The 16,290-nt window shown below is 41.4% G+C and overlaps 1 protein-coding gene across 5 annotated transcripts in view; it reads left to right on the top strand.

The window, feature by feature from the left end:
• Positions 1-16,290, top strand: part of COL22A1 (collagen type XXII alpha 1 chain) — a 241,567-nt gene that overhangs the window by 111,403 nt on the left and 113,874 nt on the right. For all 5 annotated transcript variants that reach the window (XM_064398335.1, XM_064398343.1, XM_064398346.1 and 2 more), the window contains 5 exons: positions 3,275-3,328; positions 4,861-4,914; positions 6,186-6,239; positions 10,626-10,679; positions 12,744-12,788. In XM_064398335.1, the coding sequence (XP_064254405.1) occupies positions 3,275-3,328; positions 4,861-4,914; positions 6,186-6,239; positions 10,626-10,679; positions 12,744-12,788 (261 nt within the window). The remainder of the gene's footprint in view (positions 1-3,274; positions 3,329-4,860; positions 4,915-6,185; positions 6,240-10,625; positions 10,680-12,743; positions 12,789-16,290) is intronic.

Here is a 16,290-nt window from a genome sequence, read left to right as displayed (position 1 = left end):
TTACGTGTGATGGGGCCCTGCTCTCCTGGAGATGGCAGAACTCCCGCCTGCCCGTGGGGAGCAGGGAATTTTCCTCTTGTTTTGATTTGGTTGTGTGCTTGGCTTTTGCTTTCCATATTAAACTGTCCTTATCTCCATCCACGAGTTTTCCAGCTTTTACCCTTCTGATTCTCTCCCAGATCCCACTGGTGGGGGAGTGAGAGTGGCTGTGTGGGGATTGGCTGCTGGCTGGGGTTACACCATGACAACTGTGGATATAATTTGGTCACTGACCATAAACATATGGTATTCCATAAACTGTGGGTTAGTGGGGTTCACTGTAACCCAAGTGAGGTGAATTTTTGCACAACCCACAACAAATTAAGGTACATGTGCATATGGTGAGTATGGGGGGATCACTAACCTGGCGCTGGCATGGTAAATCCACAGGATGCTGGTGTACCAGGAAAACATCCTTCCTCAAATATAGAAATTGAATAATTCTGCTGATGTACACAAACTAACAAAGGAATGTCTTTGAGTGTGCCTGTCTTTACCCAGATCATCTATTTTTTTAATTTTTTTTTTTTTTTTGCTAAAGCTGACATACATTTTTATTCTTCATCACCCCGGTATTCTGTCTGCAGCAGCTGAGAGCTGCCTGTGCTTTGAATTTCCTCATAATGTGGCATTTCCTTCGGTCCACTGAGTCTGGACAACATGTGTGCCCATGTGAGCCCTGCTCTGAGAGTCCTGGAAGAACAGAATCAGTGGTTACCCCTTGCTTTGTATCCATTGTGGGGCTCTGAATGCTTCCATTTAAAAGCAAATACAAAGAAACTCAAAATTCTATCCTTTTTACTGAATTCTCGTTAAACGTTTTGCTTTCAGTATGGCTCAGAAAGCCTTCTTAATTTTCTTTTTTTCTCAAAGAATTGTTATCATTTATTTGAGAAATGAAGGATGGAGTTTTCAGAGTGACTTTTCTAGTGCTGTATCCTCAGAGTGTGCAGTATTTCAACATTTAAGAACTTCTAAACCAAGCTTATTTGTTACTGCAAATGCCATGTTTTTTACTGCAAAATACCTCCCAGGTACCACTACATGCACATTGAAGTTTTTCTCCCCAAAACTATTGACCCAAAAAAGCAAAAGGCCAGCCCATCCAAAGTGTAAAACTACTCCAGAAAATATAGGCTAAACCTAAGGGAAGATGCCTTAGAAGCTACAGTCAGTTTCCCTCTTTATCAGTAGCCTCTTTTTCTTTTGCTGGTGCTTCTCATTTCCCAAGTCCTTGTTACCTTTCTATTCTGGTCCGGGTGTTTCTCCAGAAAAGGACAGCCTTTGAATTTTAGATATTCATAACATAGATGGGTGACAATAGAATTGCTTGGCATAAACAGCTGCGTGTGGTTTACATGTCACCACCTGATTCCCATTGTGTTGAAGCTGGGAATGCAGCCAATCTGTGGGAATACAGGATTATTTTAATCCCTCTCAGTGGCACAACCAGATTTGGCCTTTGTGCAAAGAATGTGATGAACTTTTGTTCCCCAGGGACAGCTGCCAGAGCATACTTGTTGTCCCAGTGTTTCAACCCAGAGCATCTGCAGACAGTTTCTGCCTGCCAGTTACTCCACTGCCCTGTGCTCTGCGCCTCTGCTCTTTCTTTTTCGTATTTACACAATACTTACAATTTTAGATGGTCAAGCAAATGGAACAGACTGCCCAGGGAAGTTAAGGAATCACTGTCCCTGGAAGTGTTGAAAAAACATGCAGATGTGGTTTAGTGGTGGATTTGCCATGCTGGGTAAATGGTTGGACTCAGTCTGGGAGGTCTTTTCTGCCCTTAATGATTCTACTGGAAGTCAGCAGAAGGAGCAGAAGTAGGAGCTCTTCCCACTCTGTAGCATTTCCAGTGGTGGTTCCCCAGGGGATGTTAAACCTGTCTCTAGAGTCTACGTTCTGTGCAATTTTCTCCTTAGAGAAAAACTGGAAAAGCTGGTGGACACTCTCCTGTCCTGCATGAATATTTCTATGAGCACTGTGCTTCAAACTTATTGACTTACTGACTGCTCCTAGGGTTAATTTGTCCAGTTTTGCTAAGCAGTTGCTATTTCAGGGCAGAAAAAGAAAAAAAAAAGGCAAGAGAAGAAGCTAATTAAGTAGACCTTATGCAAACTCCTTTTGCTTTGCAAAGGAAAGGCACAAGTTGTTCTCCTACCTGTGTGACACACTTTGCCATGGAACAGGAGTTCCTTCAAGTAATATTGACCTCTTAGAGCAAATTATTTCCTCAAAAATCACATTTGCTATTTGATGGGTTTTTCTATCTCATTAGAGAGCCATTCCAATATAGCTGAGCTGATTTTCACCACCAACTGCATTGCAAATTCCGGAGTGCTTTGTGAAGGTTCAGTTAGCAAGAAGTGTGATTATAAAGACTTTAATTTGCATATATACTTTTCAGATACTATCTTTTGTTTACCTTTAAGTGCCAAATACATCTATAAATAAATAAGGCTGGATTTTGACGCTGTCTATTGTCAAAATAGGGAACGTTGCCCTAGGAGTACAACCATCTAAGTCGGCTAGACTAGACTTAATAGGAAAAAAGTCAGAAATTGCTAGTGGCCTAAATTTATCTAGATATTTAGGTAGTCCTTCTGTGTATGTAGACAACTTGGAAATGTATGCATCAACTTCTTAGCCAATTTAATGCTCTTGCAAAAGGATTTTTCTGTGCTAGTGAGTTTTCGCAAAAGCAGATGGGGAAAAAGCTCCCAGTCTTTTGTCCTAATGAGAGTAGCTAGCGGGAAAAAAATCCTACATTTGAATTTTTCCAAAATTTTCCATGTCAATTTCCATGCCACTTATTAAAAAAAAAATAAAAAATCCATGGCCTTGGGAACTTGGCATTGTAGTAAGTTGGCCATGCCAAACTTCAAGTTCTTCTGCCTTGGAATATGGCAACAGGAGGGTTCTCAAGGAAGTGTTGCTGTGCTTCAAATACATTTTTTTTTAACAAGGGTAGGTCTCTAATCTTTTTCTTAGAAAACTGCTGGTTCTGGATGGTAATTACAAAAAGGAAGGGAAGGAATTCACTGGAATGGAAAACTGAAAGTCAACCTGTTCAAATATGGTCAAGTTACAGGCAACTGAGCACAGCATTGTTACAGTGAGGCTGAAAAGCTGGACTCAGTTCTCAAGAGATGACAACTGCACTGAAGTACACAGATATACCACAGAATGATATGGCATTTGATATGAGGTATTTTGTCCCTTGGTGTTGTAGGGTGAAGAAGGCTTTCCTGGCTTTCCTGGACTGAAAGGGGACAAAGGAGAAAAAGTAAGTTCAAGTCTTTATTAATTATCCTCTGAAAAGTTTAAGAATTTATAACACTGCTGTGGAAGTCTAATAAAAACCAACTCTAAGTCTTTCACCTCTGTATTATATTGTGTTTCATTTTGTGTAAGCGAGGTGCTCAGAAAAGGAGATTGTGGTGTTGTACTGTTTTTCATCAAAGTGCATCCTAAAGTTTTTTAATCTGTTGATGAAGCTTAGCCACATTTGACAAATGTGTGGAGAGCTCAAAGGCATGAGCTTTAATTAAACTTTGTAAAACTCCAAAATACATAAATGTAATAGAACTCAGTGCTACTACACACAGAAACACTAGAGTCTCTTCAATATGAGACAAGGAAAGCCAAAGATTACTATGCCTTTACTTGCACTGAACATAAATAACTTTTGGACTGTGGTGGCCTTTAGCTGCTTACTGTGTCATCATTAATTAAAAAAAAAAAATTAAATCCAGCACTGAGATAAGTCTTTTGACTAGTATTGACTTTGGACACATTTGTTGGAAATCCCTTAATCAAATCCTGGTTTGCAGGAGGAATTTTAGGAAATTAAACTTTTTCCACCTCTTATAAAACAGCAAATGTTCCAGATCACAGGCAAGATACCTCTCCAAGTAACATACAACAAACCAGCCCTGTACAATCACAGCCTGCAGTGCCCATGTCTGTTTCTCACTTCAGCCTTGTTTTATAACACACCTAAGACAAAACTGCCTCAATGACTAGAAGTGAAAACACTAAGCCAGTTCCTCACTGTGTGTTGACTTGTCTGTTGTTTGTTCCACTCTCCATTTGTTCTTTAAATTGCCAGCTGCAGGGAGAAAACTTGCTTTTTCTCCACATTTGCTGCTGTTCCTGTTAGTAGGGAGCTACCAATCTCAGCATATTTAGTTCCATTCATCCTGGTGCATAGGAAGATTTTAAATGGTAACATTTTGAATTTAACTGGTGTTTGGCTTTCTGTTTGTTTATTTTCTACACCTCTGCATATTCACAGCTCTGGGACTCACTTCCCAGTGGCCAGGGTCATTCCTGAGGATTGCTTGAGTATATTAAGACTTCTTTTCCGTTTGCTTTTAGGCTTACTACTTATGTATATTATAGCTTTGCCTAGAGGCTTCTGAGCTTTGGGATGAATGCTGTATAATCAAGGAGGAAAAAAAAAATAAAAATGCAATTTTTGAGACAATGAAATGGTGAAGAGAGAAGCTAAGAGAAGATGATATGATAATATTAAGATGACTCAGTTGTTATGTGTCTAATTAGCTCCAGAGCTTTTATATTAATTTATTCTTAAATGAGTTAAGTGGACTAGAGTGCCTAGTTCCTCATTAGCAGCTCATCAATCATCCCTAGTGTATTAATGTCAGCAGCAGCTCCTCCAGGAACTGTAAATAATAAATGTTTGTGTTGAAATGTTTCTCCTAATTTCTTATTATTTTCTAGATGTGCTGCTCGTGTCACTACACTTGCAGGGGTGTTAATGCTGTGCTGATGATAACTCTGTTCTTGTTTCAGGGTTCCCTGGGCTCACCTGGCCCCCCTGGGAGGGATGGAGCAAAAGGAGATACCGTAAGCCTTTTTGTTCCTCCCTTGTAATCCCGCTTTTCAGTGCGAGGCAGGCAGTGGGCATCAATCTGCCTGGAGTGGAACCCATCTGGGGGATTTGTGTGGCTGTTTTAGGAGCAGCAGAAACAAATGGCAGGAGGTTAATGGCCTCAAAACTCTCCCTCACATGTTTGCAGCCAAGGCAGGTGTCCTATGGATTAACCATGGCTGGAGGCTCCAGGGCAGCTCTGTTATCATTCCTTAAGGAGGGAGAGGGAGCCTGTGGTTTGGGACCTGCTGGTAAACAGCTGCAGCTGCAGAGCCTGGCCACGAGTTTGTGGCTGGTAAGGAGTTATTGGCCAGTAGAGTCAGCAAAGATTGAAAGGACCATGCTGCTTTCCACAGCAGCCATGGGCTGGAGAAATTGGAGTCTTGGTCACAGAAGAAAAGACCTCAAGTCCTTTTGTGCACTGATAAAAACTAAGAGATGAGGAGGAGGGCATGGTTAGTTCAAGGAAGGAAGAAGTGCACCAAATACTGTCTGTAAGAGAACTACAGCTGAAACACAAGACCACAAATATGTTTTCCAGTATCTCACAGAAGTGTGTTTTAGAGCCTTACATCCTTTCCCTTGCTTGATCACCATCCCTGAGAAGTATCTTCAATCTGATGTTGAACCTTCACCATGTCATTCACTGCCCCTTTGTGGCAGTCACTTGGTGGCAACTGAAGGAGCTTGGGAAAGGATTCTCTGGATGGCAGGTGTACACAAAAGGAGTGACACACAGCAAAGAAGTTATTTCCCATATATTCCATTTCTTCTTTGTTCTATGGTTGTCCTACTTTGGAAAAACTGTGACAATTCTTCAATATTGCTTCCAGAACTGATGCAACTTCATCACATCACACATATCATGGGATTGGACAGTGTGGTACTTGCAGAACTCCTTATAAGATGTATGACAATTAAAGGTGACAATTAAAGAACAAATGCATTATGCTGACTCCAAGGAATCCATCTTTGCACACTGTGATTAGTGCAAGCTGTTCACAACTTTGAGAACTCATTTTTTACTACTTGGTTGTGTTTTGAGAGTAGGTGAAGAGCTGCTTCAGTTTCCATTTTCTTTCTGTTTTCATTTTTGTGAGGAAAACACATTGTAAGCTTTCAGATCTCTTTATAATGGCACTCAGGACTGTCAATATTTCTAACTGCATGTACTGACTAGTTTGAGCTATCCTAGCCTTTATATTTAAAAGACTGTGTTTACCAATGATATTTCTGTTACTTGCAGGGTGAACCAGGACAGCCAGGAGCATTTGGGCTGCCTGGGCCAGCAGGTCCAAAGGTATGCTTTCCTTTCTTCACATGGGCAGGCATAATTTTTTCACTGATTTTTTATGTTTACATGGCTTGAATAACTCATTGTTGATGACATTTGATATTCTCACTGGAAAATTAAGAAGCTCAGAATGCTCATTTTCATCAGGGGTCTGCTAAGGTATCAGCAATTATGCAAAGTGTGTAAGAAGAAGAAATAACTTTTGTTCAATCAACAGTGTATCTGGAGAAGGTGAAGAAAACATGTTTTGGGGCACATAAGCCTTGTGTCATATCTACTGTAGCTTTTCCAACTCTCATTAAGATGCTGATGAGAATTATTACCCCTACTCTAGGACTTGAAAAGAGATCATGTAGAGATCCTATCCTAAATGTTTCTGTCTATTCTGGGAGCTTCAGTTTTGCACCAGTGAACAGTGCCTGAGTGATACAGAACTGGAGCCAGTGTTTAAATCACTGGGTTTGCTTCAAACAAGGCGCTTCTGAAAGCAGATCTGATGGGACTTAGCTGAACATCAGAAATACAAATTTTGAAGCAGCCTTTAACCTCCTTTCAAAGTCTCAGCTCTCCTTGCCTTGTTCCCTGGTTATTGAGGGGATAAATACCTCTCAGATGCTTTCAGCCTTGTTGTTATAACACAAAAAGTAGATAGTGCATTGTGACAAATGTGTTTTTAGGGGTATCACACACAGCAAGTTCAGCTCATCCTGTGAAAGGTGCTGCAAGGACAACAATTGGCCTGAATTAACTTCACTCAGTTCTGTTTCTGTACAAGCCAAGACCTCTGAATATCTCATCTTTCTGGAAGAGCCATTTCTAGTCACCTAAATCTCATACTGAGTTCACTGATGCCATTATCCTGAGATAGGAGTTAAGTACCTCAGCACCTTTCTGGACGTAGCCTTGACTGTCCCTTGGCTCTGTCTGAGAGGACTTGATAAAGCAGGTCCTATACAAGTCCTCTGTTCCTCAGCTATGCAGAGCCCTGTCTCCAAAATGTCCCTGTGTTTTTGCATAGAGGGAAATTCACCCTCTCCCAAAGTCCCATCAGGAGAGTATCAGAACTCATGAGGAATTTGTAGATTAGCAGAAATACTTGGCAGCCATCCCAGGGTTCTCTGTGGAAACCACATTGGCTTCAGCAGGGGATAAATGACACATGTAAAGCAGGGCTAGGCTGAGCTGAGTGAAGGCACACTGAATATTTTGCCCTTAGCAGGATTTGGATCTTGGATGAAATGAACTGAATTTACCACTCACAAATGCTTTTTATCTGCATCTCTCCTATCAAGTAAATAAATACATATTTTTTCTCTGTCCTGCATGTCTCTTGTAGCCTGCTGGCTATATGATGCTCTTTGTAATATGAAATTCCTCACACTTGATTTGCTGAGCTTTTACAAACCAAGCCAAACTGAGACACCTACATTTTCCTCTAAGTGGACTTGATCCTGCTCCATATTTCCCACCAGGTTCTTCAGGAACATGCAGTTCAGCCAATTAATGAGGCAATGCAGAACAGAAGGAATTCAGATCTATGGGCTGGGCAGGACAGGTCCTCGTGGGGCTGGACCTAAAGACATCTGACTGGACAGTGCCAGGTGCTCCTAGGGAAGACATGAGCTTGGCCAACCCCAGCCTCTCACCTAAATGTAAAATTATTGTGTGTTTTCACAGTGACTTTCATTTACCTCAATGAAGCATTGGCTGTGAGCACTGTCCTTGAGCTGGATTCTGGCCTGAGCTATTTTAAGAAATAAGCCTGAGTTGCTGACAGGGCTTTAAAGTCTAAAACAGGAATCCACATTGCTCCTCAGTGTAAAGCCTGAGCACCTCATCAGTGTGGAACAAGGTGTATAAGGATGGGTGGAGCTGGCAATTAGAGAAGTCATATCTCCAATTATTGGTGTAATGATTATTCAGAGGTTTTTTGCCAGATCACTTATTTTTGGCATCAATATAGCATCTCTGGGCTACCCCAGGCTCCATGGAGAGCAACACTGCAGTTTGTCTGGTTGGTTGGGTTGTGATCCTTCCTGTCTCAATCCATCTTCATTAGCATTGAGCCAGGCAAGCCCAGTCTGTGCTCAGCAATGATACCTGTGCCCCAGGAAATTCAGCCCCTTGTTCATCTCCTTGGCTGAGGAGCCTTTTGCTTCAGTGGGTATTGCTAGCACTTTAAGAAATTGTCTTGTACTTTTTACAGACCTCATTAATTGTGTGAAGCTTCCAGTAGCAAAGATAAGAGTCCTCCAGACTTCTGGTAATGGAATTTCAGTCCAAAGAGTTACAGAAATGGTCGCTGAGCCCATTAGGGTTCATGTAGAGGTTACAGAAATGAAATGGCCTTGGCATGTCATCCCTGGTTTTACTGGTTTTGCTTCTCAGTGGTGTCTCTGGGGGAGATTGTTCCTAGCTCAGTGTCTTCAGCATAAAACGATAGGGTTTGGAGTGGTTTTTTTTCTTTTTCATCAAACTTGGAGGGTAAACTTCTTTGTTCCCCAAGAGGGATGTGTGGTCTTGCCGGCTACAAGCTGGACACAAAGAAGAGTTATCAAAGCCAGCCTTATGCTGAGGTGTTGGAGCTTCTGGTTACAGATGTCATGGTAATCTGAGATGGCAAGAAGTATTCACTGGTCAGTGGGGAAAACTCCCACATAAATATGTGGGACCTCAAAGGTTAATTTAAATTGAATAAGTGAGTCCAGAGCAGAAGGGCCATATCTCACATTGTTCACCGTACGATGTTATAGCAGAGAAATAAAGTTTGGATTTTTGAGATCATACCCTTTAGCCTGCAATATCCTGCAGCAAATATTCAACCTTTCCCTTCACTTTCCCCCCCTGTAGCTCCAATAAAAGGATAAAAAGGTTTTTTGTGGTTGTCATTGCTGTGGCACAGACATAGCTATAGCATTCCCATCTGAACTGACAGTTATCTGCACTTAATAGAAAAAGCAGAGAGAGAGGGGGAAAAAAATCAATCCTTTGAAATAAAAAGTATTAGGTAAGAGTTTCATTTTGACAAATTTCCTTCTTGCTTGCTCGAGCTGTCGAAGGTCTCACGCTTCTCTGGTTTACCAGACATGATCTCAGCACAGGCCTTGAGTGGGTTCAGCAGATCTCATCCAGACAAACCCAATTTCTCTATAACTTCTGCTGAGTGTTACAACCACGTTTTATGTAACAGGACTGAGTTAGACTTCTGCAATTTGGATGACTTGGAGCAGGACTCTGTTTCTCTTGGGGTTTTGCCTAGACTTTGGTAGCAGTATTTTTCTGCAGGCTGAAGGAGAGATTTAGGTGAATGCCTGCTATTAGAGGACTTGCAATGCTTCCTGACCTTGCAGAGGTTCTCACATGTCTGATCCCAGAGTCATCTTTACTTGTGCTTGAATACTACTCTGATTAACCTGCACTGGGGAAAAACCAGCCTCAGTTCTGCTTCTAATTAATTGCAAACACATCTTGTATTTTTAATTTTATAATATTTTTAATATGAAACCTCTTTTAATACAAAATCTATAAATTATTTTAAAATTATTTAGTAATAAGTATCTCTATCTGTTTTAAAGCCTTATCCATTACAGCCACCCAATTAGTGTTAAATAGGAGTTAAGCAGATGACAGTGGTGGGATGGGGAAGTGATTTAAGTAAGAAAATAATCAGTCAAACAGGTGATATAAGATGCCAAACCAGTTCTCTAGGCCAAGTTGCCAGGTCCAGGCTGGCAAAATGGGACAGTTCTGAGAGCTGAGCCTGTTCAACTGCATCTCCAGATAATTTTCAGGCATTGTAAGACACATAAAGGCACACTGTGAGTAGTCTCCATTACGGGGTACATTCTCCAGGGTGAGTCAGTGCACAACCAGCTGAAAGACTGATAAAGTGTACCTGATCCTCTTGCATTTTTTCTTATCAGTAAACATAAACATTAGAAAATTTAGTTCTGATCTATTTCTTTGCATTTACACTTCAAAACATATAACATTTTCAAGACTGTGGTCACTTTGCAGCAATGTATACCTTTGCTTTGTTCCATTAACACTGTGTTCAGGAGCCCCAACAGGTGTTGACTGCAACAGCTGACATTGCCAAACCTTCTGAAATAACCTGTAGAGAAACCTGTATGGGACAGTTAGCCTTTGTAGGTTAAGTCTGAAAGCAGAAGGATAAAACTTGCCAATGTCTGAGGGGACAGAGGAAAATTCTGGAGTGTCAGTTTGGGTAAGTAGTTGGAAAGTAAGACATGACTCCTGTATTACCACTGAGAAAGCCAAGAAGCCTCATTGTTAGCCTGGAAGAGCAACTTGCATTTCTGACTAATTTTATTCTTGGTCTTTCATGTGCAAGAGTTTCTGGTGGTTTACTGTATCTGAATTCCTTGCCAGGGATCCGAGGGAAAACAGGGTCCTCCAGGCATTAAAGGCTATGTAGGTGCACCGGTAAGTCACGGCTCTTGTTCAATTTCTAATGCTCTAGAAACTTTCTTTACTTTTTCGGTGTGTCCTGCCCAGATATATTTTTTTTATTATTAAGCAGTCTACAGTCTGTCTGACCACTTACCTGCATTATGTCCAAGTCGTGAAATTGTCTTGGCTTCACTGAGTTTCTTGTGTCTTCTTCAAATGACAACAGACCTGTAGCCAGTAGACAGGTGTCAGCAGAAATGACTTGATTACTGAGGTAACAGCTGGTGATTTTGTGATGCTCCCACTGTAATGCAATTGCTTTGGTCTGTGATGATGCACCATTTATTATGGTGCTTTAAAATTTCATCAGAACACCAAGAAAAAATACCACCTCTCAGCAAGTTTCCAGTCATGTTTTCAAAGCTCTCAGGGAACAGCCTTTGGGCTCAGGGGACAAATCTGCATTGAATGAACAAACAACAAGACCAAAATAAATTAGATTCTATCCACTTAGAACCTCTGTCTTGTGGTCCCAGCTTGGTAAGCAGCCTTTAAGCTGGTGTTGGAAAGGCTGACTGGATTTTCTGAGATTTGCTGACCCAGATGGGCATCATCTCCCACAGGCTGGGGGATGAAAGGATTGTGAGCTCCCTTGCCAAGAAGTACTTGGGGTGCTGGTGGATGAAAAGCTGGACATGAGCTGACAGTGTGCACTCAGAGCCCAAAAGCACCATGGCAGCTGGTGAGGGAAATGATTCTGCTCCTCTCTGTGAGACTCTGCTGCATCCATCACTGGGGTGCCAGCACAGGAAAGATTCATGGACCTCTGAGAGCAGGTCCATAACAGGGCCATGAAGTGGTAGGAAGGCTGTAGCACCTCTCCTGTGAAATAAGGCTGAGAGTTGAGGTTGCTTAGTCTGGGGAAGGCTCCGAAGGAGACCATAATGTGGCCTTTCAGTATTTAAAAGACGCCAAACTTTTTAATAAGACATGTTTTGATAGGACAAGGGATATGGTTTTACAGTAAAAGGGATGAGTTTTAGATTGGCTATAAGGCAGCAAGTTTTTACTGCGAGGATGGTGAGGCTCTGGAACAGGTTGTCTGGTGAGATGGTGGATACCCCCATTCTTAGAAACATCCAAGGCCAGCTTGGACTGGACTCTGAGCAACCTGCTCTAGTATAAAATAGCTCTGCACATTTAGATGATTATGTAAATCAACCTGAGGGCCAAATATACCCAAACATGGAGCTCTCATTAGCTTGGAGGTAAGACTCCACAATAATGTAGAGTAAACTGAAGTTTACATTATTACAGCAAGCACTCTAAGTTTTGGCAGGTCTAGTGAGGTCACTACTGTCTGAACATATTTGTCTCTCTATAGCTATTAGTTGATTGCTCTGTTTCTACAATAAAGATAAAATACAAGGTATTTGCTGAGCTAAGGAAAGGTGAAATCCTTTTGTGCCCATTGAGTCAATTGTCTGTGCTAGTGCCACTTCAAACTGAGCTCCAGCAATGTTTCTGGTGTAGCTGGGAGGAGATGAATTATGCAGTCCTGAGGAACACTGGCACTGCATTCACAGAACAAAAATGTGCTGGGCCCCCAGGACAGAGTGCATCTAACCTCTGCCAGTTCTCAAAGCTACCTGCTGTCTGTCTGGCTACCACATCCAAATCCACTGGGAAAGGGAATTCTTGCATGTTTATGTGATAGGTTTTCTCATCAGTATTGTCCTTTACCAAAGTTCTCATTGTTTACAAGAAACTTGAAAAATGCAGAGCATTGGTTGTTTTCCAGACCATCTGCAGCTGTGGTGTGTTCCCTGTCCTTCCACTCTGCTGTTGGCAGGAGGGTCGTGTGTCTGCAGGCAATATAATATTACAGATGTTTTTGGGCTCACAAGCAGTCCCTGCTCTGTGAGTCTGCTTAGATCACGCCTGCAGCCAACTTTGAGGACTGGCAACACAGAAAATGTCCTTGAGGTTCACTTGAATTGATTGTGCAGATGTGCACACTGATTTGGTGACTAATTAGAGGAGGTAACTATGGTACTTGGATTTAGCTTTATAATCTTTGTTTGTTTTTATTTTTAGGGTCTACAAGGAGAAAGAGGAGAAAAGGGAACACGAGGAGACAAGGTATTCAGGCTGCATGCTAGGAAAAGCCAGGCTTTTCCTTTGCCCATTAGCTGAAGTGTACTACCAGGCCAGCAGCTCTGGAGAGGGATGGAGTTTCCTCACTGTACTGCACTTCTTAGTGCTCCCCACGTCCCATGGGTGTGCGGGAGGGTTTTTGGGATCTGTGCTGTCTACTAAGGACAGGTTTAGGGATTTCTTGTGTGTGTGTGTGTGTAGCTAGGGATGGAGGAGAGTGAGGAAGAGAGGAGTGGAGGTTGCCAGTGTGGGGATCTGAAGGGGTCTTCACATTGTGTGCACAACCCGAGAGTTGAGAATGGTCACTGACTGCCACTGTCTGCATCTAGCACTTTCCCATCTCATTCCAGTTTTTCACATCATCCAACTTCCTATGTTTCTTTCTTTTCCCATCCCCATAAACTCACTAGTAGTAAGTACCAGGTAATTTGTATTATGTCAAAGGCTTCAGCCAAATGGAATTGTTTCCCAGTTTTATGTTCTCTCCTGACTGTGAAGAGCTGTTTCACAGAGTACAGGTCACTCTGGGATTTGAACCATTTTCGTGGCTCAAGGAAAAGACCAAATGCTTATTTTACCTGGAATGGGCATTTAAAAGGAGAGCTGGGCAGGCACAAAGCCTTAGTTACTTCAGTTTCTTATTGTGTTCAGAGAGACCTCAGATGTGCACCCACTTCTGCTGTAGACCTGCTTGACAGTGCTCAGGAGCTCCCAGAAATGTTCTGTCTTGCTTATGACACAGCCAATCCTGACACAGGCTGATCTCAGGGAGGGTCTGGCAGCTTTGCTTGTGTTTGTGTAAAGGAGAGAGTCATCATCTTGCTGGCATAGCTCTGTTCCCATTTCTCAGTCTCCATCTTCTTCTGGAAGGGAAACCCAGCAATTAACAAACTTTTTCCTACTAGGAAAAAATTATCAGTAGACCCTTAGTGTGAGATAAGGTGCTTCTCTTTACAAATATCCTTTTTGCTGTTTATGATAAAGTAGCCATGATCATATTTTGTATTACCTGTCCTCGTTATTGCAGATAGAACAAATGGCTGGATTGCACTTTATCTTTGTCATGCTTCTCCTTCAGCCCTTTGCAGAACTGGATAGATGTCCTGCGTCTAGCCAGTGCCTCTGCTGCTTTCCCAGAGGCAACATTGTCTAAACTGCTGGGATATTTGGCTCCTGGAAGAAAATCCATCTTTCTGACATCACTGTGATGGGAGAGGAAGCTGGAGCTGTGTGTGGGCAGACAACTGACTAAGTAGAGGAAGATTAAAGTGGGGAAGAAATGAATTAGGTTTTGTTTCATTAGAAGGATCTGTACAATTAGAGGTGCCCCCCATCCTTTTTTTGGTCTTTTTTTTTTTGGTTTTGGTTTTTTTTTTTTTTCTTTCCCTGAAGCAGCCAAATCTCTGCTACAACAATTGTGCTTCAATTTTTTTCCAGGTTTTAATGATGGTCTCAGTGCACCCACTGCCAGTGCTTTAATTTTTACCAATCAGTACTACTGTGAAAACAGTGGGCGTAAATTCAGTGGGCCAAATATTTTCTTGTCTGCTCTTCAGTCTGTAACCTCAATACTGACACCTACGCAACCTGTATTTCTTTGTGCCTGAAGAGAGAAGGAGTTATAATATCAGAGCGAGCACTAGCTCATGCACTGAGTATTGTTTTATCAAGTCTTCCCCCTTACTACCAAAAAAGGTGTAACTATCCCATCCATCTTGCTGCATTATTCACATATCCTGGGAGCTTGGATGTAAATGTTGAGGGTTTATATCGATGTTCCCAAATCCAGTAGTTACACCAGGTTACACCTGTACTTTAGGAAAAGCACTGCACCATATGAGGGATATCCCATGCCTTTTTGCATCCAGTGAGCTCACTGCAGACCCCAGGACAGACTCCAGAGATAATTCTGATGAACTGCCCTGCTAACAGGAGCCATACCTGTATGTCATACTTGGCATTCTAATTTAGGCACATCCAGCAGTTCAGTGTGACTAAGGGCACTGCTTTTGCTGCATAATCCTGTGTCCATCCTGTAAAACCTTGTCTATTTTATTGAGAAGGGATTGTGTAAGAAGGCAGCAGGACTGGTCTGCTGCTGCCAGATCCCTCTGGAGTGGGTTTTTTTCTCCTCCAGCCTTTCCAGGGCCCTAAAGACTCTTGGGTAATCATTTTTCCAACAAATCGTTTAATTTTCTAAATGGTAGAGGTCAGAGAGCAGCACTGAAGTTTTGGCAGAATTGTCATTTCCCCTAGTTGCTTGTGAATCTTCACCATTTTGTTCTACTGGTTAAAAGAAGAAAAAACAGTAGAACACAGTAGAAAGAAATGGAATCTTAAAGTGAAAATTTGAGAATGAAACTTTAACGTGTTTGCTCTCTCTATTGGGAGAAAAGTACCTTTCACTGAGTAGCCTTATTTAAAGAATAGAAAAATAATAAAAAATATTTATAATGACAGATTTTTCTGAAAAAAACAGCAGAAAACACAATTGTTTGGAGTGTTTTCAAATAGCTTTTTTTGTATTTGCTTGTATAAATAATACATTTGCCTTTTCCAGCCCCCATTGGTAGCAGTAAGAACATCGACACTTTTCTGTTTTGGTAGCTAAACCCGTGTGTGTGAAGTACTCATTGCTGCAGTGTATTGATGTTAAAAATTCTCCTGGGAACACACTGCACATTTTGTCAGCAATATACCAAGTTGTTGCTTGCTAAAAGTCTTAAATTCAGGATATTTGTAGTTCAGGCAGTGCAAAGGAAAGCATTAATGTGGAAACTATACCTCCAAAGCAAGTGAATCTGGGTTTCTGACACTGGTTTTCAGCTGCTTTCTGGAGGATATGGGTCTCTCTAACTTCATTCCTTGAATACATAATTTGAAATAACATTTATGTTGGAAGATTGATTGACTTTCTAAGGAGAAAAAATAAATAGTGATTAGAAAATCCATTTCTGACTTGGCAAATCAATGTAGTTTACAAAAGAAGCTAATTAAATTCAATGCCGTAAGTGTAAGTTTGCAGGTAATAACAGTGAGCTAACAGAGTTTAAGAGAAAAAACTGAAAAAATAGCATAAAACTATTAGTTTTCTATCACTGCTTGTAGCTGTAGAATTTGTTTTTACATGCACGTTCATGTTAACATTGGCATTGTGTGTGTGTTCGATAGTTTATATTCAGCTGTGTGTGAAGGATCCAGACAAAATCTGTGTTTCATTTTTCAGAGGTTTAAGAACTTTAAGGAGTACAAGTCCCTGTTTCTAGGAGTTTTTAAAGAGATTGAATGGTCAAAGGCCACAATCAGGAGAAAAGTGAAGTTCAGCAGAAGTATGTAATCGATACAGTTATCTCTCTCAAGAACCTCAATTATAAAATATGAAATACATTGAACTTGAATATGGAAGAACAGTAGAGATCAGGGTCAAAATTCAAAATTATCCTGTAAACATAATCCCCCAAATCAGAAGATGACATTGAGAAGGGGC

The sequence above is a fragment of the Passer domesticus genome, chromosome 1, assembly GCF_036417665.1.
Source record: "Passer domesticus isolate bPasDom1 chromosome 1, bPasDom1.hap1, whole genome shotgun sequence".
In the NCBI taxonomy this organism is placed as follows: domain Eukaryota; kingdom Metazoa; phylum Chordata; class Aves; order Passeriformes; family Passeridae; genus Passer; species Passer domesticus.
Note: the sequence above shows the minus strand (reverse complement) of the source record. Positions and strands in the feature narration are given on the sequence as shown.